General features: G+C 39.8%; 1 protein-coding gene across 1 annotated transcript; it reads right to left on the bottom strand.

The window, feature by feature from the left end:
• Positions 1-1,266: 1,266 nt before the first annotated feature.
• Positions 1,267-16,123, bottom strand: LOC109893727 (neuroblast differentiation-associated protein AHNAK). The gene is made up of 4 exons (XM_031828858.1): positions 16,037-16,123; positions 15,778-15,922; positions 15,354-15,514; positions 1,267-15,246 (listed from the first exon to the last, which is right to left on the bottom strand). The coding sequence occupies exons 1-4, from the start codon at positions 16,049-16,051 to the stop codon at positions 2,122-2,124; spliced, it is 13,446 nt and encodes a 4,481-aa protein (XP_031684718.1). The 5' UTR covers positions 16,052-16,123; the 3' UTR covers positions 1,267-2,121.
• Positions 16,124-23,547: the final 7,424 nt, after the last annotated feature.

Genomic DNA, 23,547 nt, shown 5'->3' with positions numbered 1-23,547 from the left:
CAGAGCTCCAGAGTTCCTCTGTGGCGATGGTTATGGTAGAGTGGCAAGAAGAAAGCCACTCCTTAGTAAAAGGCCAAAATGCACCTAAAGACTCTCAAACCATGAGAAACAAGATTATCTGGTCTGATGCAACCAAGATGGAATTCTTTGGAGGATAGCTGGTACCATCCCTATGGTGAAGCACGGTGGTGGCAGCATCATGCTGTGGGGATGTTTTTTAGCGGCAGGGACTGGGAGACTAGTCAGGATCAAGGGAACGGAGCAAAGTACAAAGAGATCCTTGATGAAAACCGTCTCCAGAGCTCTCAGGAGCTCAGACTGGGATGATGTTCACCTTCCAACAAGACAATGACCCAAAGCATACAGCCAAGACAACGTAGGAGTGGCTTTGGGACAAGTCTCTGAATGAGTGGCCCAGCCAGAGCCCGGACTTGAACCCGATCGAACATCTCTGGAGAGACCTGAAAATAGCTGTGCAGCAACGCTCCCCAACCATCCTGACAGAGCTTGAGAGTATCTGCAGAGAAGAATGGAAGAAACTCCCAAATAAAGGTGTGCCAAGCTTGTAGCGTCATACCCAAGAAGACTCAAATCTGTAATAGCTTTCAAAGGTGCTTCAACAAAGTACTGAGTAAAGGGTCTGAATACTTAAGTAAATGTAATATTTAAGTTTTTTATTTTTAATACATTTGCAAATAATTCTAAAATCCTGTTTTTGCTTTGTCATTATGGGGTTTTGTATGTAGATTGATAAGGGGGGGGGGACAATTCAATCCATTTTAAAATAAGGCTGTCACATAACAACATTTAGGAAATGCAAAGGGGTCTGAATACTTTCGGAATGCCCTGTATATAGGGTTGGCTACACTTCCAGGATTTCAACCTAGCTAGCTAGTTACCTTGGAGGTTTCTCAGATGATCTGATGAGAATCTGAGGAAGATATGTGACTTGTCACTCTGATCTTAAAACCGCGTCTCGACAGAAATACATAATAAAATCAAATAAATGAATATAGGGGAAACACTACGCACTCTGTAATATGTGCACACATACCACCAAGAGTGGGCCTACTGCTGTAACGATGTTGAATTATTCATAGATAGTCTGTGGCTAGCCAGCATACATGATCTACTATAATGGCCAGTAGCCTGCTATAGAAACTAGCTCACTACTAGGTTGCAGGATATGGCATGTCTGTGGAGAAGGTACCAGGAATCTGAGTGGCATTTAATGTAGATACATATTGCAGTAAGGAAATGCACTTCTTAATATTTTAGAAGATTTATTATGTATAGTTTTGCTAATACATGTATTACATCAGTGGAGAATAAGAGCAACAATCAAAGTAACTCTGCAAAAGAAGTGATCAAAATCAAGTATATACATAGGCATTTTCAATTTTCCAACTATACACAAATCCAGAAATGTTTTTGTTAGGTACAGTATACATTATGGAAAATTAAATCTATGCATAATACTAATCAAAATATAGTTGCATCAATATATTTTTCTTTCTTTTTTACTATGATTACAAGCATTACATTTTAGCAACATATATTTATTTCATGGTAATAAGTGTTCAGATTGCAATTCTTCCTTATGTGTTGTGTGTTTTTGTTCTATTAATGTTGCATGGTTTGTATTTATATCACTACATACTCATTAAGTATTTTGTATGGTTTTACAGTGAAATAATTGTAAACATATTTTCAGAGACATAATCATTGATTCCTTATATTTATATATTGCTTCCCAGAAGTGGAATAAAGAGCAGAAATCGGAGGTAATTTATCAATGTATATGGCAGTGGATTAACAGGTTTCTCTTCATTATATGTACAGCAGGACAACCTGCAGACATGTGTTAAAACAGCAAATTCAGTCAAATGGTCTCAATGGTAGTAATTACAATAAAGTGACAATTTTGGCATTAATATCCCTACCTGTATCACTTGTGTATATTTATATTTATATTTAGTGTGTACTAAGTAAACAATCAAAACATTTAACTGTATATATCAAAACTCTGTCATAAATTAAAGCACAATTAATTATTAAGAGCACAATAATAATATGACTGATATTACTTCTCAATTGAGGGATTTATAATATTCCTCCAAATCACTCCAATTCAGCCCCATCGAAGAATTTCATTTTTTCAGAATGCATAGTTTCTTTCATCTGTTTGATAGATGAGGCGGTTTCATCTGAGATGGGCTCAGCCCCAAACACATGTGTAACTCTTCGAGTTATGACAACCTTTTCCTTGTCAGTGCCTGACATTTCCCTAATTACATGCCTCTTAATGACTGTTTGCCCATCACTCTGTATTTTGTTGGTGTTGTCCACTGACCAAGATGCAGAGGAAGCTCCGGCGGTCCCTGTCTGCAATCCAAAATCTGTTAAGAGCGTGGCTTTCTGTGTGTCTGGTATTGCTTGTATATTGGATGTGATGACATGTGTACCAGACTCCAGTTTTAGGGTGTCCACTGATGAGGAGGAAGCTCCAGAGGACATTGGAATGGTGACCTTCTCTGCCAAGTAGGGTTCAAAAGAGATAATTTTTGTCCTTGCTGTGGAGGTAATGATATTACCTTGTATCTCAGTGGCAATAGGGTCAGAGTATTTCACTGTGACTTTGGTTGGAGAGGCCAATGATGGAGCAACTTGTTCGCTTGTGACTGTAGAACTGATATCTGCAAAAGCATCCGATGACCGCACTGAGAAGGTCAAGCTGGAATCTTGTTCCACAGAGTCACCTGCAGGGCTGTTCTCACTTGCTTCTTTCTTAGAAGTATCTTTTTCTAAAATTTTGGCAGATTCTGAAGGAGAAGATAGTCCAAATGTAGGAAACTTAAACCAAACCAATTTGGATTTTTCTTTCGCTTCTTCCTCTTCTTGGATAGACTGGGTTTCAGCACTGGGTCCTTCCCTTGAGCCTGTGAGCTTTTCTTCCACTTCCTCTAATGCAGGGACATAAAATTCAACATCAATGCTTCTTAATACCTCCCCAAATGATGTCAAAGTCAACTTTGGTGAAATCTCTGGTCCTTGTGGTTTCACATGAATTTCATTATTCTCCAAAATAATATTTGGACTTATATCATCATGTTCATGTTCATTCTGTCGTTTGGATTTTGAAATGCTCAATTTGGGCATTTTGAAGGTCGGAAGTTTGAATTTACTTGGTGAGCCTTGACCTTTGCTGGGTAAGCCATGGCCTTTATCATCAATTGTCAGTTCTGAACTGTCAACACCATGAACATCCACATCAGCTATTGTCATTCCTTCTTCAACTGAGGGCCCTGCAGATCCAGCAACATGTAGATGAACTTCACTACATCCTTTAATGTCAACTGTATCCCCGGGTTCTGTCAAATCAACTGGAAAGGAAGCTCCTAGTACTTGATCTAGAATTTCTACACCAGGTACTTCAATAACCTTCTCTTTATCAGAGACATCTACTGCCACCTTTGAAGTTGAACCAAATGTAGGCAATTTGAATGTTGGCATTTTGAATCTTGAGGGGGAGCCAACTGCTTCTTTTACGTCAACTTCAATCTCTGGAGCTTCAATTTTCACTTCAGGCACTTTGAACTCTTTTCCCTCTTGGAGTGAAATGTCCACTTTTGGAGGAATCACAATCTCAGGAGCTGTAATTTCAGACCTTGAAAAAACTATTTTTGGAAAGGTTATCAGCGGTTTCTTCACCCCCGTTTCAATTATTTTATCCTCTATGTTTGGTGTTCCATCAACTGAAAAACCTTCATTTTTCATTTCAACTTGACTCTCTGGAGCTTTCATTTCTACATATGACTCTTTGACCACCTTTCCTTCAGGAAGAGATAAATCCACCTTTGTAAGACTGACATCTACCTCAAGTGCTTTCACATCTGGTTTTGAAAACCATCCAAATGACATCCTGGGCTTTTTCATTTTTACATCCATTTCTGTAGCAGCTCCCTCAGGCATTTCAACTTCACCAGAAGGCACTTTGAGTTCAATGCTTGGTGGTTGGACGTTCATTTTGACCTCTGGTAAAGTGACATTTTCATTTTTTTTACGATTGACATCTATAGATGGACCTTTAAGGTCAACACTTGGCTTTTCGATGTTAAATGCTGATATTGTCAGCTTGGGTTCAGGTATTTCAGTTCCATGAACCTTGATGTCCTTGTCCAAATCAGGTACCTCTATTGTGACATTTGGAGAAGCTGCTCCAAATTTAGGGAATTTTAAAGTTGGCATTTTGAATCTTGAGGGGGAGCCTACGGTATCTTTCACATCAACTTGAATCTCTGGAGGTTTCATTTCCACCTCTGGCTCTTTGACCTCCACCTTTCCCTCGGGAAGAGAAATATCCACCTCTGGAAGACTGATATCAACCTCTGGTGCTTTCACTTCAGGTTTTGAAAATCCAAATTTGGGGAATGACATTCTTGGCTTTCTCATTTTCACATCAATATCTTTAGAACCTGCTTCTGGTATTTCAACTTCAACAGAGGGCACTCCGACTTCCACATCAGGTAGTTGGAGGTCTGCTCTTCCCTCTGGTAAGTCGACATCTACATCTGTCTTTGACAGACTTAAGCCAATTTCAGGACCTTTAACTCTGGGCAATGAGAGTCCAAATTTTGGTAATTTAAATTTACTTCCTTGTCCCTCAAGCTCAATATCATGTTTCATTTCAATTTGAACATCTGGAGATTTCATTTCCACGTCTGGCTCTTTGACCTCCACCTTTCCGTCTGGAAGCGAAAAATCCACGTTTGTAAGACTGACATCAACCTCGGGTGCTTTCGCTTCTGGTTTTGAAAACCATCCAAATGACATCCTGGGCTTTTTCATTTTTACATCCATTTCTGTAGCAGCTCCCTCGGGCATTTCAACTTCACCAGAAGGCACTTTGAGTTCAATGCTTGGTGGTTGGACGTTCATTTTGACCTCTGGTAAAGTGACATTTTCATTTTTTTTACGATTGACATCTATATATGGACCTTTAAGTTCAACACTTGGCTTTTCGATGTTAAATGCTGATATTGTCAGCTTGGGTTCAGGTATTTCGGTTCCATGACCCTTGATGTCCTTGTCCAAATCAGGTACCTCTATTGTGACATTTGGAGAAGCTGCTCCAAATTTAGGGAATTTTAAGGTTGGCATTTTGAATCTTGAGGGGGAGCCTACGGTATCTTTCACATCAACTTGAATCTCTGGAGGTTTCATTTCCACCTCTGGCTCTTTGACCTCCACCTTTCCCTCAGGAAGAGAAATATCCACCTCTGGAAGACTGATATCAACCTCTGGTGGTTTCACTTCAGGTTTTGAAAATCCAAATTTGGGGAATGACATTCTTGGCTTTCTCATTTTCACATCAATATCTTTAGAACCTGCTTCTGGTATTTCAACTTCAACAGAGGGCACTCCGACTTCCACATCAGGTAGTTGGAGGTCTGCTCTTCCCTCTGGTAAGTCGACATCTACATCTGTCTTTGACAGACTTAAGCCAATTTCAGGACCTTTAACTCTTGGCAATGAGAGTCCAAATTTTGGTAATTTAAATTTACTTCCTTGTCCCTCAAGCTCAATATCATGTTTCATTTCAATTTGAACATCTGGAGATTTAATTTCCACGTCTGGCTCTTTGACCTCCACCTTTCCGTCTGGAAGCGAAAAATCCACGTTTGTAAGACTGACATCAACCTCGGGTGCTGTCGCTTCTGGTTTTGAAAACCATCCAAATGACATCCTGGGCTTTTTCATTTTTACATCCATTTCTGTAGCAGCTCCCTCAGGCATTTCAACTTCACCAGAAGGCACTTTGAGTTCAATGCTTGGTGGTTGGATGTTCATTTTGACCTCTGGTAAAGTGACATTTTCATTTTTTTTACGATTGACATCTATAGATGGACCTTTTAGGTCAACACTTGGCTTTTCGATGTTAAATGCTGATATTGTCAGCTTGGGTTCAGGTATTTCAGTTCCATGAACCTTGATGTCCTTGTCCAAATCAGGTACCTCTATTGTGACATTTGGAGAAGCTGCTCCAAATTTAGGGAATTTTAAGGTTGGCATTTTGAATCTTGAGGGGGAGCCTACGGTATCTTTCACATCAACTTGAATCTCTGGAGGTTTCATTTCCACCTCTGGCTCTTTGACCTCCACCTTTCCCTCAGGAAGAGAAATATCCACCTCTGGAAGACTGATATCAACCTCTGGTGCTTTCACTTCAGGTTTTGAAAATCCAAATTTGGGGAATGACATTCTTGGCTTTCTCATTTTCACATCAATATCTTTAGAACCTGCTTCTGGTATTTCAACTTCAACAGAGGGCACTCCGACTTCCACATCAGGTAGTTGGAGGTCTGCTCTTCCCTCTGGTAAGTCGACATCTACATCTGTCTTTGACAGACTTAAGTCAATTTCAGGACCTTTAACTCTTGGCAATGAGAGTCCAAATTTTGGTAATTTAAATTTACTTCCTTGTCCCTCAAGCTCAATATCATGTTTCATTTCAATTTGAACATCTGGAGATTTAATTTCCACGTCTGGCTCTTTGACCTCCACCTTTCCGTCTGGAAGCGAAAAATCCACGTTTGTAAGACTGACATCAACCTCGGGTGCTTTCGCTTCTGGTTTTGAAAACCATCCAAATGACATCCTGGGCTTTTTCATTTTTACATCCATTTCTGTAGCAGCTCCCTCAGGCATTTCAACTTCACCAGAAGGCACTTTGAGTTCAATGCTTGGTGGTTGGATGTTCATTTTGACCTCTGGTAAAGTGACATTTTCATTTTTTTTACGATTGACATCTATAGATGGACCTTTTAGGTCAACACTTGGCTTTTCGATGTTAAATGCTGATATTGTCAGCTTGGGTTCAGGTATTTCAGTTCCATGAACCTTGATGTCCTTGTCCAAATCAGGTACCTCTATTGTGACATTTGGAGAAGCTGCTCCAAATTTAGGGAATTTTAAAGTTGGCATTTTGAATCTTGAGGGGGAGCCTACGGTCTCTTTCACATCAACTTGAATCTCTGGAGGTTTCATTTCCACCTCTGGCTCTTTGACCTCCACCTTTCCCTCGGGAAGAGAAATATCCACCTCTGGAAGACTGATATCAACCTCTGGTGCTTTCACTTCAGGTTTTGAAAATCCAAATTTGGGGAATGACATTCTTGGCTTTCTCATTTTCACATCAATATCTTTAGAACCTGCTTCTGGTATTTCAACTTCAACAGAGGGCACTCCGACTTCCACATCAGGTAGTTGGAGGTCTGCTCTTCCCTCTGGTAAGTCGACATCTACATCTGTCTTTGACAGACTTAAGTCAATTTCAGGACCTTTAACTCTTGGCAATGAGAGTCCAAATTTTGGTAATTTAAATTTACTTCCTTGTCCCTCAAGCTCAATATCATGTTTCATTTCAATTTGAACATCTGGAGATTTAATTTCCACGTCTGGCTCTTTGACCTCCACCTTTCCGTCTGGAAGCGAAAAATCCACGTTTGTAAGACTGACATCAACCTCGGGTGCTTTCGCTTCTGGTCTTGAAAACCATCCAAATGACATCCTGGGCTTTTTCATTTTTACATCCATTTCTGTAGCAGCTCCCCCAGGCATTTCAACTTCACCAGAAGGCACTTTGAGTTCAATGCTTGGTGGTTGGATGTTCATTTTGACCTCTGGTAAAGTGACATTTTCATTTTTTTTACGATTGACATCTATAGATGGACCTTTTAGGTCAACACTTGGCTTTTCGATGTTAAATGCTGATATTGTCAGCTTGGGTTCAGGTATTTCAGTTCCATGAACCTTGATGTCCTTGTCCAAATCAGGTACCTCTATTGTGACATTTGGAGAAGCTGCTCCAAATTTAGGGAATTTTAAAGTTGGCATTTTGAATCTTGAGGGGGAGCCTACGGTCTCTTTCACATCAACTTGAATCTCTGGAGGTTTCATTTCCACCTCTGGCTCTTTGACCTCCACCTTTCCCTCGGGAAGAGAAATATCCACCTCTGGAAGACTGATATCAACCTCTGGTGCTTTCACTTCAGGTTTTGAAAATCCAAATTTGGGGAATGACATTCTTGGCTTTCTCATTTTCACATCAATATCTTTAGAACCTGCTTCTGGTATTTCAACTTCAACAGAGGGCACTCCGACTTCCACATCAGGTAGTTGGAGGTCTGCTCTTCCCTCTGGTAAGTCGACATCTACATCTGTCTTTGACAGACTTAAGCCAATTTCAGGACCTTTAACTCTTGGCAATGAGAGTCCAAATTTTGGTAATTTAAATTTACTTCCTTGTCCCTCAAGCTCAATATCATGTTTCATTTCAATTTGAACATCTGGAGATTTCATTTCCACGTCTGGCTCTTTGACCTCCACCTTTCCGTCTGGAAGCGAAAAATCCACGTTTGTAAGACTGACATCAACCTCGGGTGCTTTCGCTTCTGGTTTTGAAAACCATCCAAATGACATCCTGGGCTTTTTCATTTTTACATCCATTTCTGTAGCAGCTCCCTCAGGCATTTCAACTTCACCAGAAGGCACTTTGAGTTCAATGCTTGGTGGTTGGATGTTCATTTTGACCTCTGGTAAAGTGACATTTTCATTTTTTTTACGATTGACATCTATAGATGGACCTTTTAGGTCAACACTTGGCTTTTCGATGTTAAATGCTGATATTGTCAGCTTGGGTTCAGGTATTTCCATTCCATGAACCTTGATGTCCTTGTCCAAATCAGGTACCTCTATTGTGACATTTGGAGAAGCTGCTCCAAATTTAGGGAATTTTAAAGTTGGCATTTTGAATCTTGAGGGGGAGCCTACGGTATCTTTCACATCAACTTGAATCTCTGGAGGTTTCATTTCAACCTCTGGCTCTTTGACCTCCACCTTTCCCTCGGGAAGAGAAATATCCACCTCTGGAAGACTGATATCAACCTCTGGTGGTTTCACTTCAGGTTTTGAAAATCCAAATTTGGGGAATGACATTCTTGGCTTTCTCATTTTCACATCAATATCTTTAGAACCTGCTTCTGGTATTTCAACTTCAACAGAGGGCACTCCGACTTCCACATCAGGTAGTTGGAGGTCTGCTCTTCCCTCTGGTAAGTCGACATCTACATCTGTCTTTGACAGACTTAAGCCAATTTCAGGACCTTTAACTCTTGGCAATGAGAGTCCAAATTTTGGTAATTTAAATTTACTTCCTTGTCCCTCAAGCTCAATATCATGTTTCATTTCAATTTGAACATCTGGAGATTTAATTTCCACGTCTGGCTCTTTGACCTCCACCTTTCCGTCTGGAAGCGAAAAATCCACGTTTGTAAGACTGACATCAACCTCGGGTGCTTTCGCTTCTGGTTTTGAAAACCATCCAAATGACATCCTGGGCTTTTTCATTTTTACATCCATTTCTGTAGCAGCTCCCTCAGGCATTTCAACTTCACCAGAAGGCACTTTGAGTTCAATGATTGGTGGTTGGATGTTCATTTTGACCTCTGGTAATGTGACATTTTCATTTTTTTTACGATTGACATCTATAGATGGACCTTTTAGGTCAACACTTGGCTTTTCGATGTTAAATGCTGATATTGTCAGCTTGGGTTCAGGTATTTCAGTTCCATGAACCTTGATGTCCTTGTCCAAATCAGGTACCTCTATTGTGACATTTGGAGAAGCTGCTCCAAATTTAGGGAATTTTAAAGTTGGCATTTTGAATCTTGAGGGGGAGCCTACGGTATCTTTCACATCAACTTGAATCTCTGGAGGTTTCATTTCCACCTCTGGCTCTTTGACCTCCACCTTTCCCTCGGGAAGAGAAATATCCACCTCTGGAAGACTGATATCAACCTCTGGTGCTTTCACTTCAGGTTTTGAAAATCCAAATTTGGGGAATGACATTCTTGGCTTTCTCATTTTCACATCAATATCTTTAGAACCTGCTTCTGGTATTTCAACTTCAACAGAGGGCACTCCGACTTCCCCATCAGGTAGTTGGAGGTCTGCTCTTCCCTCTGGTAAGTCGACATCTACATCTGTCTTTGACAGACTTAAGTCAATTTCAGGACCTTTAACTCTTGGCAATGAGAGTCCAAATTTTGGTAATTTAAATTTACTTCCTTGTCCCTCAAGCTCAATATCATGTTTCATTTCAATTTGAACATCTGGAGATTTCATTTCCACGTCTGGCTCCTTGACCTCCACCTTTCCGTCTGGAAGCGAAAAATCCACGTTTGTAAGACTGACATCAACCTCGGGTGCTTTCGCTTCTGGTTTTGAAAACCATCCAAATGACATCCTGGGCTTTTGCATTTTTACATCCATTTCTGTAGCAGCTCCCTCAGGCATTTCAACTTCACCAGAAGGCACTTTGAGTTCAATGCTTGGTGGTTGGATGTTCATTTTGACCTCTGGTAAAGTGACATTTTCATTTTTTTTACGATTGACATCTATAGATGGACCTTTTAGGTCAACACTTGGCTTTTCGATGTTAAATGCTGATATTGTCAGCTTGGGTTCAGGTATTTCCGTTCCATGAACCTTGATGTCCTTGTCCAAATCAGGTACCTCTATTGTGACATTTGGAGAAGCTGCTCCAAATTTAGGGAATTTTAAAGTTGGCATTTTGAATCTTGAGGGGGAGCCTACGGTATCTTTCACATCAACTTGAATCTCTGGAGGTTTCATTTCCACCTCTGGCTCTTTGACCTCCACCTTTCCCTCAGGAAGAGAAATATCCACCTCTGGAAGACTGATATCAACCTCTGGTGCTTTCACTTCAGGTTTTGAAAATCCAAATTTGGGGAATGACATTCTTGGCTTTCTCATTTTCACATCAATATCTTTAGAACCTGCTTCTGGTATTTCAACTTCAACAGAGGGCACTCCGACTTCCCCATCAGGTAGTTGGAGGTCTGCTCTTCCCTCTGGTAAGTCGACATCTACATCTGTCTTTGACAGACTTAAGCCAATTTCAGGACCTTTAACTCTTGGCAATGAGAGTCCAAATTTTGGTAATTTAAATGTACTTCCTTGTCCCTCAAGCTCAATATCATGTTTCATTTCAATTTGAACATCTGGAGATTTCATTTCCACGTCTGGCTCTTTGACCTCCACCTTTCCGTCTGGAAGCGAAAAATCCACGTTTGTAAGACTGACATCAACCTCGGGTGCTTTCGCTTCTGGTTTTGAAAACCATCCAAATGACATCCTGGGCTTTTTCATTTTTACATCCATTTCTGTAGCAGCTCCCTCAGGCATTTCAACTTCACCAGAAGGCACTTTGAGTTCAATGCTTGGTGGTTGGATGTTCATTTTGACCTCTGGTAAAGTGACATTTTCATTTTTTTTACGATTGACATCTATAGATGGACCTTTTAGGTCAACACTTGGCTTTTCGATGTTAAATGCTGATATTGTCAGCTTGGGTTCAGGTATTTCCGTTCCATGAACCTTGATGTCCTTGTCCAAATCAGGTACCTCTATTGTGACATTTGGAGAAGCTGCTCCAAATTTAGGGAATTTTAAAGTTGGCATTTTGAATCTTGAGGGGGAGCCTACGGTATCTTTCACATCAACTTGAATCTCTGGAGGTTTCATTTCCACCTCTGGCTCTTTGACCTCCACCTTTCCCTCAGGAAGAGAAATATCCACCTCTGGAAGACTGATATCAACCTCTGGTGCTTTCACTTCAGGTTTTGAAAATCCAAATTTGGGGAATGACATTCTTGGCTTTCTCATTTTCACATCAATATCTTTAGAACCTGCTTCTGGTATTTCAACTTCAACAGAGGGCACTCCGACTTCCACATCAGGTAGTTGGAGGTCTGCTCTTCCCTCTGGTAAGTCGACATCTACATCTGTCTTTGACAGACTTAAGCCAATTTCAGGACCTTTAACTCTTGGCAATGAGAGTCCAAATTTTGGTAATTTAAATGTACTTCCTTGTCCCTCAAGCTCAATATCATGTTTCATTTCAATTTGAACATCTGGAGATTTCATTTCCACGTCTGGCTCTTTGACCTCCACCTTTCCGTCTGGAAGCGAAAAATCCACGTTTGTAAGACTGACATCAACCTCGGGTGCTTTCGCTTCTGGTTTTGAAAACCATCCAAATGACATCCTGGGCTTTTTCATTTTTACATCCATTTCTGTAGCAGCTCCCTCAGGCATTTCAACTTCACCAGAAGGCACTTTGAGTTCAATGCTTGGTGGTTGGACGTTCATTTTGACCTCTGGTAAAGTGACATTTTCATTTTTTTTACGATTGACATCTATAGATGGACCTTTAAGGTCAACACTTGGCTTTTCGATGTTAAATGCTGATATTGTCAGCTTGGGTTCAGGTATTTCAGTTCCATGAACCTTGATGTCCTTGTCCAAATCAGGTACCTCTATTGTGACATTTGGAGAAGCTGCTCCAAATTTAGGGAATTTTAAAGTTGGCATTTTGAATCTTGAGGGGGAGCCTACGGTATCTTTCACATCAATTTGAATCTCTGGAGTTTTCATTTCCACCTCTGGCTCTTTGACCTCCATCTTTCCCTCTGGAAGAGAAATATCCACCTCTGGAAGACTGATATCAGCCTCTGGTGCTTTCAATTCAGGGTTTGAAAATCCAAATATGGGGAATGACATTCTTGGCTTTCTCATTTTCACATCAATATCTTTAGAACCTGCTTCTGGTATTTCAACTTCAACAGAGGGCACTCCGACTTCCACATCAGGTTGTTGGAGGTCTGCTCTTCCCTCTGGTAAGTCGACATCTACATCTATCTTTGACAGACTTAAGCCAATTTCAGGACCTTTAACCCTCGACATTGAGAGTCCAGATTTTGGTATTTTAAATTGACTTCCTTGTCCCTCAAGCTCAATATCATGTTTCATTTTAATTTGAACTTCTGGAGATTTCATTTTCACATCTGGATCTTCGACCTCCACCTTTCCTTCTGGAAGCGAAATATCCACGTTTGTAAGACTGATATCAACCTCGGGTGCTTTCACTTCTGGTTTTGAAAACCATCCAAATGACATCTGTGGCTTTTTTATTTTTCCATCAATTTCCTTAGCCGCTCCCTCAGGTATTTCAACTTCACCAGAAGGCACTTTGAGTTCAACGCTAGGTGGTTGGACCTGCACTTTGACTTCTGTTAAAGTGAACATTTCAAGTTTTTTAAGATTGACCTCCACATCTTTATTTGGACCTTTAATATCAACCCTTGGCTTTTCAATGTTAATTTCTGCCATTGTCAGTTTGGGTTCTGGTATTTCAGTTCCTTGAACCTTAATGTCCTTTTCCACATCAGGTACATCTACGGCGACATTTGGAGCAGGCATTGACATCTTTGCTTTCTTTGACTTCTTATCTAATCCTTTAGTGTAAGGAATTACATTTGTCTCCTCGGCTTTGATGGTTGGCCACTCAGGTACTGGTACTGCCAACTCTTTTCCCCTATCCACTTGGTTGGGAGATCCTTTTTGATGTATATTTTCCATTCCAGGTATCTCCACGTTCTCTCGTTTATGGAGTTCAATTTGGATTTCAACCTCATTGGTCCTTCCAGCTTCCTCTTTTCTTTCTTTATGGTATATTTCTGTCATAGTAATAGGTTCATGAGCACCTAGATCAGAAAGTTGGTTCTTTGGCAATTTGATTGTGGTAACTGAGCTCCTGCTCAACTTCTCAGGTGAAGCATTTATGTCAGTCTTTTTGACATACGTGTCCAACTGTGCCTTTATGTCTGTGATTTTAGACAGGGTGTTTTCTACTGTCACATTTACTCTTTCTGCATTCACATGTGTCTTTGTGATTTCTTGATGAGCAGGCAGTCCTACGGTGTCACCCTTCGGCAGCTTGAACCCTGGCAATTTGGAGACAGCCTCTTTAACTCTGTCAACGTCTATAACCATCTGAACAGTCTGCGCCTGAATTTCTTCAACAGGAAGAGTGAATGCTGTTTTAGGCTGTTTGATCACTGGGGTTTTGGTGCCAGTTGATGATGCATCTTCCATGCCGGGGATCTCAATATCATCACGGTTTGGAAGTATCTTCAACCCCCTATCCTCAACTTTAAGGCTTTTCACATCCATTTTTACAATCCTCACGTCTGTCATTTGTATAGGTTCAGCAGTAACAAAGTCAGCAAGGTCCTCCCTTGGCAGCTTGAACTTGGTAGCAGTCCTTGTACCAATTTGTACTAAAACGTCATCAATGCTTGTCTCTGTAGGTAACTTTAAAGCTTGTATTTCCATCTGCAAGTCAGGTTCCATTGTAATACTGGTGACCTTAGCATGCATTTCCTGTGCATTTAAATTTGTTTTAACATATGTTTCTTTCAAGTCTCGTTCTTGTCCAATCTGAGGGGATTTCCTGATAAGTCCTACATCTGACATGTCAATTGGGAGTTGACGCTCCATCAGCTTAGTATGTGATACTATAGTTGGAATCAGCAAGGTATTGTCATGTGCAGACAGATCAGATGTTATGATATCTGCTCCTGGTATCTTCATGCTTTTTGGGGATGATTTTACATGTTTTTCTTGCTTGTGTTTGTCTTTTGTCTCCTTTCCCTTGATCCTAAACTTTAGTTCTGACCTCTCTTTCTTCTCTTTCTTCTTTTTCTTTTCCTCCAGAGATGTCTTGGTTAAGGGACTCTCTTGATCAGCAAAAGCAACTGTTATGTCTGTGGTTTTCAAAGTTTTGTCCAGTCTGATGAGTTCTACCTTGTGCTGTTTGTTTTCCGAGCCTGTCAGGTCCGGAAGAGAGCATTCATTTTTTATCTTGGTGGATTCCATTTTTTCTGATTCTGATTCAAACACATATACTTGAGGTGTTTCTCCTGATGTGCTCTCTAGACCATCTGGTGAGTATATGTCATCTTGACTCTGTTGGATTTCCATAACTTGCGCACATTCTACAGTTAGTATGTCTGTGTCCTGGCCCGACTGTTCAACAGACCTGCTCTTGCGGCCCTTCATCTTTAGACTTGACAACTTTATCTTCTGCTTCTTTGTCCTGCCCTTGACAGCCTCCTGAGATTTGATTGGCGACTCTGTGTCACTTGTTGTTGGGCTCAGCTCCAGCTTCCTCTGATCATCTGCATCTGCGGTACTGTGAGACCTCTTAAAATGGGACTTTTGACTTTTGCTAAAGGAGGGGAAGTTGGGCCAAGAGATTCGGTCACCGTGCCTTTTTGTCTTTGAATGTCCCCTCATTTCCAGAGAGGAACCTTGTTCCACCTGTAGGATAAAAAAATAAAAAAATTTGATTGATTGCTTCATGAGAAAAAGAGCCAAAGACATAGCACTACTCTACAGATCCAGAAAAATAACATAGTGATAGTTACTTGGGATTCAAGGGCTGGTTCACTCTCAAGGGTGGATATCTTTATTGGTTTGCGTTTCAGAAGTAACTCCATCTTGTAAGGCTGTGCATGTTCCAATATCTGAAGGGCATCTTCATATTTAACATCGTCAAAATACACTGTGGCACTGAGTATCTGATCACCTGAATGAACAAAAGGAAGACATAGCAAGATCAATAAATCCCCATTTGAACTGTTGAACAAGCATATCAAAGAGTCATATCAAAGAGTCTCTCACCCTGGATAGCAAAAGCAATCTTGCCTCCATTACTTCACATTTCACCCATTTCACTGCACATTTCACCAATCCAGTCTATACTATAGAGTCTTGACTATAGACTCTAAAGGCAATTTTATTTTTTATCAACTTCTGAAAGAGCATGGTATGAGCTAGTTGTCTGCTTACCCTCATGTACACTAAGAAGCTTTGAGGCTGGGGACTCTGGCCTCACTTCCTTAATGAAGATGCCCTCCTTCCCTCCTCCGCTCACAACAAGACCCTCGGCACATGTCTCTTTTGCCATTCTCACAATCACTCCCGACTCTGAGCTCTGAGTTTACAGGAAAAAATGAAGAAAAATATATTTTTTACATGTTATGTACCACCAATGACAACCTGAAACAATGCTTCTGCATGAGTTCAATATAATGCAGACATGTCTGACCTCCAGTTCACTCATCTTGGCAGGGGAGCGCTTTTCAAAAAGGGACCCAAAACCCCTCTTTCCTTTCTTGCCACTCCCACCTCCACCCTAAAAGGAATGTTAAATGAATCAGAGTGTCTGACAAAATTCAAACTACAAGTCACCATGGTTGGTTGAAATATAAAGTATTGTACCTGTTTATCAATGTCAGTGTATTCGTCAGTCTCAGGGTATTCATCTACAGGGGAGGATCCTTGTGGGCGAGGTCTCTCCCCCTCTATAAATTCAGATGGCTCTTCACATATCTGGAACAAAAATATGTATAGTTCATTTTGTTGCTATATAGGGATGAATAAAAAATTCTAATTTAAGTTGTGTCTTTCCCATAGTCTTTAGTATTCACATGATGTCCACACATGCAAGCAATAGGTTTTTCATATCAGTATATCCACTCACTGAATCATCCACCGTGTCAGGCTCTGGTCCCTTCAGCCTTCGTCCGGCCCCTATTCAAAACCAAGAAGAAAAAACAGTAAGACCATATTTAGATCAAGGTAAACCACTACAGTTGTCAAAAGGTTAAGTCTCAGAATATCTATCATTAGATAGACCAGGTATTAGAGAGGATTTCAATGTTTTGTTCACATGTATAGTGAATATTATCTTGATATTACAAGAACAAAATAATTCAGATGTATTTGACAAAACCGAGCCCTAGACAGACTGATCCTCTCTGCCTGTCTTACCATGGGAGCAGAATTGTTTTGAAAAACTGGAACCCAGGACGGGATTATTGGAAGTTCTTCCTGGCAAGAATTCCCAAAGGAACCAGCTTCTGCAGCGCCTGTTAAATGATCCACTCTATCGATCTGGAGATTTGACTTACAGCCAGTGCGGCTGGCTAGCCTTGAAGTCTAAAGTAGGTAAGAGAGTGTAGTTTTGAAATTATATAATCCTGATCAATGTGATTGTTATTATTACCATCATCCATGATACACAATCATGCTGTGATCATATTTTCTGTTGTTAAGTTACCCTGCCGTGATGCCACAATTTCTGAGAAACAACTATTCAAAAACAAATGATGGTGTCAATAGGGTCATATTAGCTGCTGAGTACCCTCAATGGTTGGACAAATCTGAAGCTTCATATCACAATAGGCCTCTGTAAGTCACTGGTCAGATCACTGCAGTGGTGGAAAGCAGTGGTGGAAAGCTGGGGTGTCTCACAAAATCAGATGTTGCAGTAGGCTGAAGTAGCAGTGGGGTTGTAGAAACACTTTTCATGTTGATGTGAAAATCAAGATTATCTATAAAATATGCTGTAACAAGGTTACAGTCGAGATCACTTCCCCGCTCGGCATTAGGCCTATCCAATGCTGAGTTTGCTTTCTGAGATACTGTATGTGATATTGATTGACTTAGGCAAGTAAACATGTTTGATATGTGTTCCGGTCTAAACGTTGCAAGCAATAAAGTGTACGAGAGCATTCAACCGTCTGAAGGTACCTATTACCTTTCTACAAACAGGTTCTCTCATCAAAATGCAAGTGTAATTTGCTTAGAAATTCTGAGCATTCTGTGGTAATATCCTTTTAAAGTCAATGTTGTGCCTACTGGGTGAACAATGATCTGTCTGACCAGTGGTCAGTGCTTTCAGTATAACTGTGTTGCAAAAACAAGTGTTCGTTAACATGTTCAACAACTTCCTCATTGAGTACAAATAGTTCTTACCACAGTATTTTAGATCTCAGACCTTAGACATCACACTTTTCTGTGTACACAATCTTGTGTGTGCACTTGTGAGTTTGTGTGTATAGGTGTGGGAACTTCCTATGGAAAGGGTGTGTCATTCCCTTAGAAAGTACCTTATGAGCAGTGGTAAGTCATTTTTGGGGGAATCTGTTCTTTACTTTACTATTTAAATTTTTTTATTGACCCTCTGTAATCTTGGGGGTATGATCTTTGACCCTCTCTATCTTTTTCACTCAACATTATTCACGATTCTAATCAGAAGTATCCATAATCATGGTAGCATCCACATGAATGTAGAAGTGTTTAGAAACATTCTATCCTTATTTATAATAAAAGTGACTCAAAAATGACACTACATTATTTACCATGAATTTCTATTGGGCACAAAATAATCTGAAACACAATCAAAACTAACTGCAAATGCATCCAACAAGTTTGATGTTGTCATTGCTAGGAATATGGGACCAAATACTACTAATTGACTAATTAATTTATAAGAATCTTTAGGGCTGTTAATAATTTGGACCCCTACCTTTTTGAGAAAAAAATATATAACTTCTTAAACTAAATCTTTCTCTGAGCAATTGTATTAGTATAAAATAAAATAATTTCCCAATTTTTTTGCATACAATATAGCTCAGTATTTGAATTATTTATTTTACACAGTCATTATGGATCATTTTATCAAGGGTATCAATAATTTAGGGCCAAACTGCATCAATATAATGCCTTGTCATCCCTACTGGCTCTGATCTGGCGTACTCATTGAACACAGATACTGCGTTTGTAAATTATGTCTGAGTGTTGGAGTGAGCCCTGTTGGTCCTTAAAAAAATATATAATAATATTTGTGCCGTCTGGTTTGCTTAAAGCTATAATTTGTAACTTATTGTGTGACCTGACCAAATTCAAATAAAAAGGTTGGTTATAGATTTGTCATTCTCATTGAAAGCAAATCTAAGAAGCGGTAGATCTATTCTATGTGCACTATTTCTATGCTTCCCGTTCTTAAGTTTTGTTTTTTGCATCTTTTACTTTTCAGTTTTATACATCTGCATAGTGCACCTTTAATATAAAGAATTTGATGTGTAGCATTTACTTTTCACTTTTACTAAAGTATGACAATTTAGTATGTTTTCCATCATAGTACTTAAGTACATTTAAACCAAATACTTTTAGACTTTTACTCAAGTAGTATTTTATTGGGTGACTTTCACTTTTACTTAAGTCATTTTCTATCAAGGTACATAGCTGCAGGAAGTAGGGGTGCTGAGGGTGTTGCGGCACCCCCTGAACAATCTGTAATAAGAAAAATATTTAAGTTAAAATATTTCTATTTTTTTCACAAAAGTTGTGCACTGGGCCTTTACTAGTCCTGTATTAGCAGATCAATATAACCGTCTGTAGCTCAGGAAAAAATTCTGCCCCTCAGTAGTAGAATCAAAGTATCTGCTAAATGGCCATCACTACTACTACGTTTGCTTTTCCAACATAGCTAATCCAAGCACATGAAAACAATGTCATAAAGAAATTATTATATAGAGAGCGCTTACCTGAAGGAAAAATGTCCCCCTCTAAGCCACACTAGCAACCTGATTTATCCTGTTAATACTGCCTCACCCAGATTCCACTGTGGACCAACAGACTGAATGAAACTGCCAACATAGCTGTTTTGTTTTTGCTCCCAGTGACCAGCCTCTGATAGACATATAAGGGTGGATACGGCCTTCTAATCTAGATCAATCTTGTAACAGTATGAGTAACACAGGAGGAGACAGTCAGGATTGGAGAGTTGCAAATCATATTTTAAATTCATTCTCAGAAAGGTGTGGATGTTCTCCAACATAAATGTAAATTGACCGGATTTATGTCTATGTATTATAACCCTTTCCCCTCGTACAAGGAATGTACACTGCAGCTATGAATAGAAAAACGATGTAAAGTTTATGGTCTTTAGTCATTTCCACTCTCATCTCACAGGGACTTATTCACACACATTTTTCTTCAGATTGAATGATTATCAGCATCTGTACATGGTCAGAGGGGAGGGTAATGCTGGAGAGGGTTATGACATGTAGAGACAGTGGGTTCAGTGTTCTCTGAGGAACAAGGGAACTCTACCTGTGTGAGCTGAACAGAAGTGGATGCTTAAAATCAATTTGCTCCCTTTATAACTTGTAGCAAAATGCTAAATACAACTACATGCAATGGTAGAGAGAAATAGATTTGTACACTATAAAGCAGTGTTCCCTCCTAAGAGAATTCCCTTCTCAGGATAATTCCTTTATTGTGGTATGAAGCTGGACAATCCTACAAATTGATATCTCCATAAAAAAAGACCAGAAAATGATGATGTTCATGTTATATTCTATTTCCTTACAGGGGCTGGCATATATTCCTGTACCTAAAACTGGCACTAAACGTGGAGAAACTCCTTACTCAAATATTTGTCATATGGGTGCTGCAGAAAGGTGATATGGTGACACACACTATTTACCAAATTATCCACATGAATTCACTTTCTGCCCTACTTTAAGTTAGGTGTCCCTACAAAATGTGTTGACATAGTAATTGCATACTGTATGGCAGGTGTAATTAGTTACACAGTTTTACAATGTGGTTGGTGTGATTGCACATTGAGGTTTATGTGATTACAAACAAATATATTTTTTGCATGCTTTAGATTTGCCAACAATCTCTCCCTCACTGTACAAGATTTTAAAAAAAAGGTCCCCTCAATGTTCAAGTTTATTTACAAATCTCTGAAATTGTGCAACATTTCATGGAGTTAATCTTACATGACTCATGTGGGGTGCAACCGCACCATTGTCTTTGGGTGTGGTCACTCTCAAGGCCACGTCTAGCTGGAAAAGTGCACCTTGAAATGTGGAAGGCCATTCATAATCTCATAATCTCAACAGTGGCTAAACAACTATTTTGTAATTTTATATACCCTCAAAGAAATGATGTTATACTAAAAAACCTGGATTACTACGGCATACATTTTCCACTAACAACTTTATCAAACAACTTCTCTCTGAACATAACCAGCGACCCATGACCACTTTTAGAACCATTAGAGTTCGTTTTTTTCCTCATAGGCCCTGCACCTGGTAGGACCCTGAGCTCAGATCCTTAACCAAACTCATGCATTATCCAAACTAATTACATGTTCCTCATTTACAGAGAAGCAAGACATAATTCCTACCCAATTTGAATAAGACACAAGCTCCTTCTTCTGGGGGTGGCTTGTTTGCATTCAAAAGGAGGGAAAAAATCTAAATAGGATTTTCCCCATGGATTATGTGGACATGGGACTGTGATCCCGCATGCTTTAAATCGAGCAGGCCAGAACATTTATTCATTCTCACCTAACGTGATAGGAGTTTCATCATGGTTTTAGAATTCAACTATTAGAATTTGCCCCTATTCCCACATATACCCTCCCAATACAATTTTTAAAAATGGCCCCACAGGGAGAAGTCCTTAAAATACTGGAGACAATACGTCTCATAGGCATAGATTGAAAAAGCAAACAACAGTGTGAACACCCATCCTCTAATGGGACCAGTACTGCTTACCACCACTTCTATGCAGAGGGGCAAAGTACAATAATATGTCTATAAAAGTCAGCAATATTCCCCAGACTGTCTGTAAGAGATTGTCAATGTCTATGGTGTTTAATTGATGCTATCATGGATGATACCATAAATGGACTTTCAATGGGCTTTAATGCTAAGTGGACCACCTATCACACTAAATCTGGGCCAGTATTTGACACAGTTTTCTGCTCAGGGGAGAGGGCAATTACTGTATCTCTCATTCTACCATCCCTATCTCTGCCCCACCTCGACTTCTGTCCCTCCCAGACCTAGGAATTACATTATCTCAGTAACTTTGAACCTGTACCCAAGTACAGCACTTTTTGTACAAAAGTTTGACACATTAAACACTGGTGTACACATGCAGTGCAGGGGGGCCACGAGCTGGGGGGCCATGCAGCAAAGCACCCCCACACCATCACACCTCCTCCTTCATGCTTCACGGTGGGAACCACACATGCAGAGATCATACGTTCACCTACTCTGCGTCTCACCAAGACACAGCAGTTGGAACCAAAAATATCACATTTGGACTCATCAGACCAATTGCTTGTGTTTCTTGGCCCAAGCAAGTCTCTTCTTCTTATTTGTGTACTTTAGTAGTGGTTTCTTTGCAGAAATTCAACGATGAAGGTCTGATTCACACAGTCTCCTCTGAACAGTTGATGTTGAGATGTGTCTATTACTTGAACTCTTTGAAGCATTTATTTGTCCTGCAGTTTCTGAGGCTGGTAACTCTAATGAACTTATCCTCTGCAGCAGAGGTAACTCTGGGTCTTCCTTTCCTGTGGCGGTCCTCATGAGAGCCAGTTTCATCAAAGCGCTTGATGGTTTTTGTGACTGCACTTGAAGAAAGTTTCAAAGTTCTTGAAATTTTCAGGATTGACTGACCTTCATATCTTAAAGTAACGATGGACTGTCATTTCTCTTTGCTTATTTGAGCTGTTCTTGCCATAATATGAACTTGGTCTTTTACCAAAAAGGGCTATCTTCTGTATACCACCCCTACCTTGTCACAACACAACTGATTGGCTCAAACGCATTAGGAAGGAAAGAAATTCCACAAATTAACTTTTAAGAAGGCACACCTGTTAATTGAAATGCATTCCAGGTGACTACCTCATGAAGCTAGTTGAGAGAATGCCAAGAGTGTGCAAAGCTGTCATCAAGGGAAAGGGTGGCTACTTTGAAGAATCTCAAATATAAAAGATTGTTTTAGACTGTTATGGTTACTACATGATTCCATTCAAGGCACACTTAACCAGCATGGCTACCACAGCATTCTGCAGCGATACACCATTTCCTATTCAACAAAACTGAATATGAGTATGAATAAGGCTTGAAATTAAATATATAGGATTTCTAAATAGAGTTTAATCACATTATAAAATGACTAACTATAAGATTTCACCTTCCTTATTATCTAAAGGTCTCTCTTGAACAAAACATCTGCCCCCATCGCTGTGAACGTCTCACAGAGCTCTAGCTTGGCTTCCTGAACTCGTTAAGAACTCACCTTTCATCTCAAGTTAATGATAAACAGAAAGTGTTTTTGTTTAATATCTATTAATTACTTTAGATTACTGGCTATAATTGTATCTCTGAATGTGCTAGTGCCGTAGCGTTCAGTTGATGGACAGTTGGAAGAGCGAATGAAATGGTAGGAGGAACATCCCAGCTTCAAGTGGTGTCAGATTTCACATCCTGCTTCACACAGTCAAAATAGGCCTTACCCCTGTGTCCATGAGAATCAGGGCTACAGCTCAATGCAAGACACTTCTATCTATGGTGTCCACAGATTGATTAATAAGCAAAATTGCAGGTCAGAACCGGTATCAGAACCACACAGGTTCCCAAAACATGGGACTTTACATCTAAGAGGTTTTAAATTGAAAACAATCCCAGTAAGGTACTTAATTGTTACCCAGAAAGGATTTGATATTGACATAAAAACATCTGCATTGGAACCTTTAAAGGTCAAGTGAATGGAATTATTTAAGTCAAGAGAATAGGCAAAAATAAACATTATTTGAACACGTCAATGACACAAGAGTTATGTTTGTAAAAATCTAAGAACAATGTCCACAAATCTAGCATCTAAAGAAAAACAAAGGCCATTGCTAACATTGGAAAGACACAACATATTCTCATTGACCATAAAGAATGTTTTATTCTC

The sequence above is a fragment of the Oncorhynchus kisutch genome, linkage group LG7, assembly GCF_002021735.2.
Source record: "Oncorhynchus kisutch isolate 150728-3 linkage group LG7, Okis_V2, whole genome shotgun sequence".
In the NCBI taxonomy this organism is placed as follows: domain Eukaryota; kingdom Metazoa; phylum Chordata; class Actinopteri; order Salmoniformes; family Salmonidae; genus Oncorhynchus; species Oncorhynchus kisutch.
Note: the sequence above shows the minus strand (reverse complement) of the source record. Positions and strands in the feature narration are given on the sequence as shown.

Coding starts and splice junctions, on each gene's coding strand:
- LOC109893727 (XM_031828858.1), bottom strand. Junction 15,515..15,777: donor GCTTCTTAGTGTACATGAGG/GTAAGCAGACAA, acceptor TTGTTCATTCAG/GTGATCAGATACTCAGTGCC. Junction 15,247..15,353: donor AACCAGCCCTTGAATCCCAA/GTAACTATCACT, acceptor TTTATCCTACAG/GTGGAACAAGGTTCCTCTCT.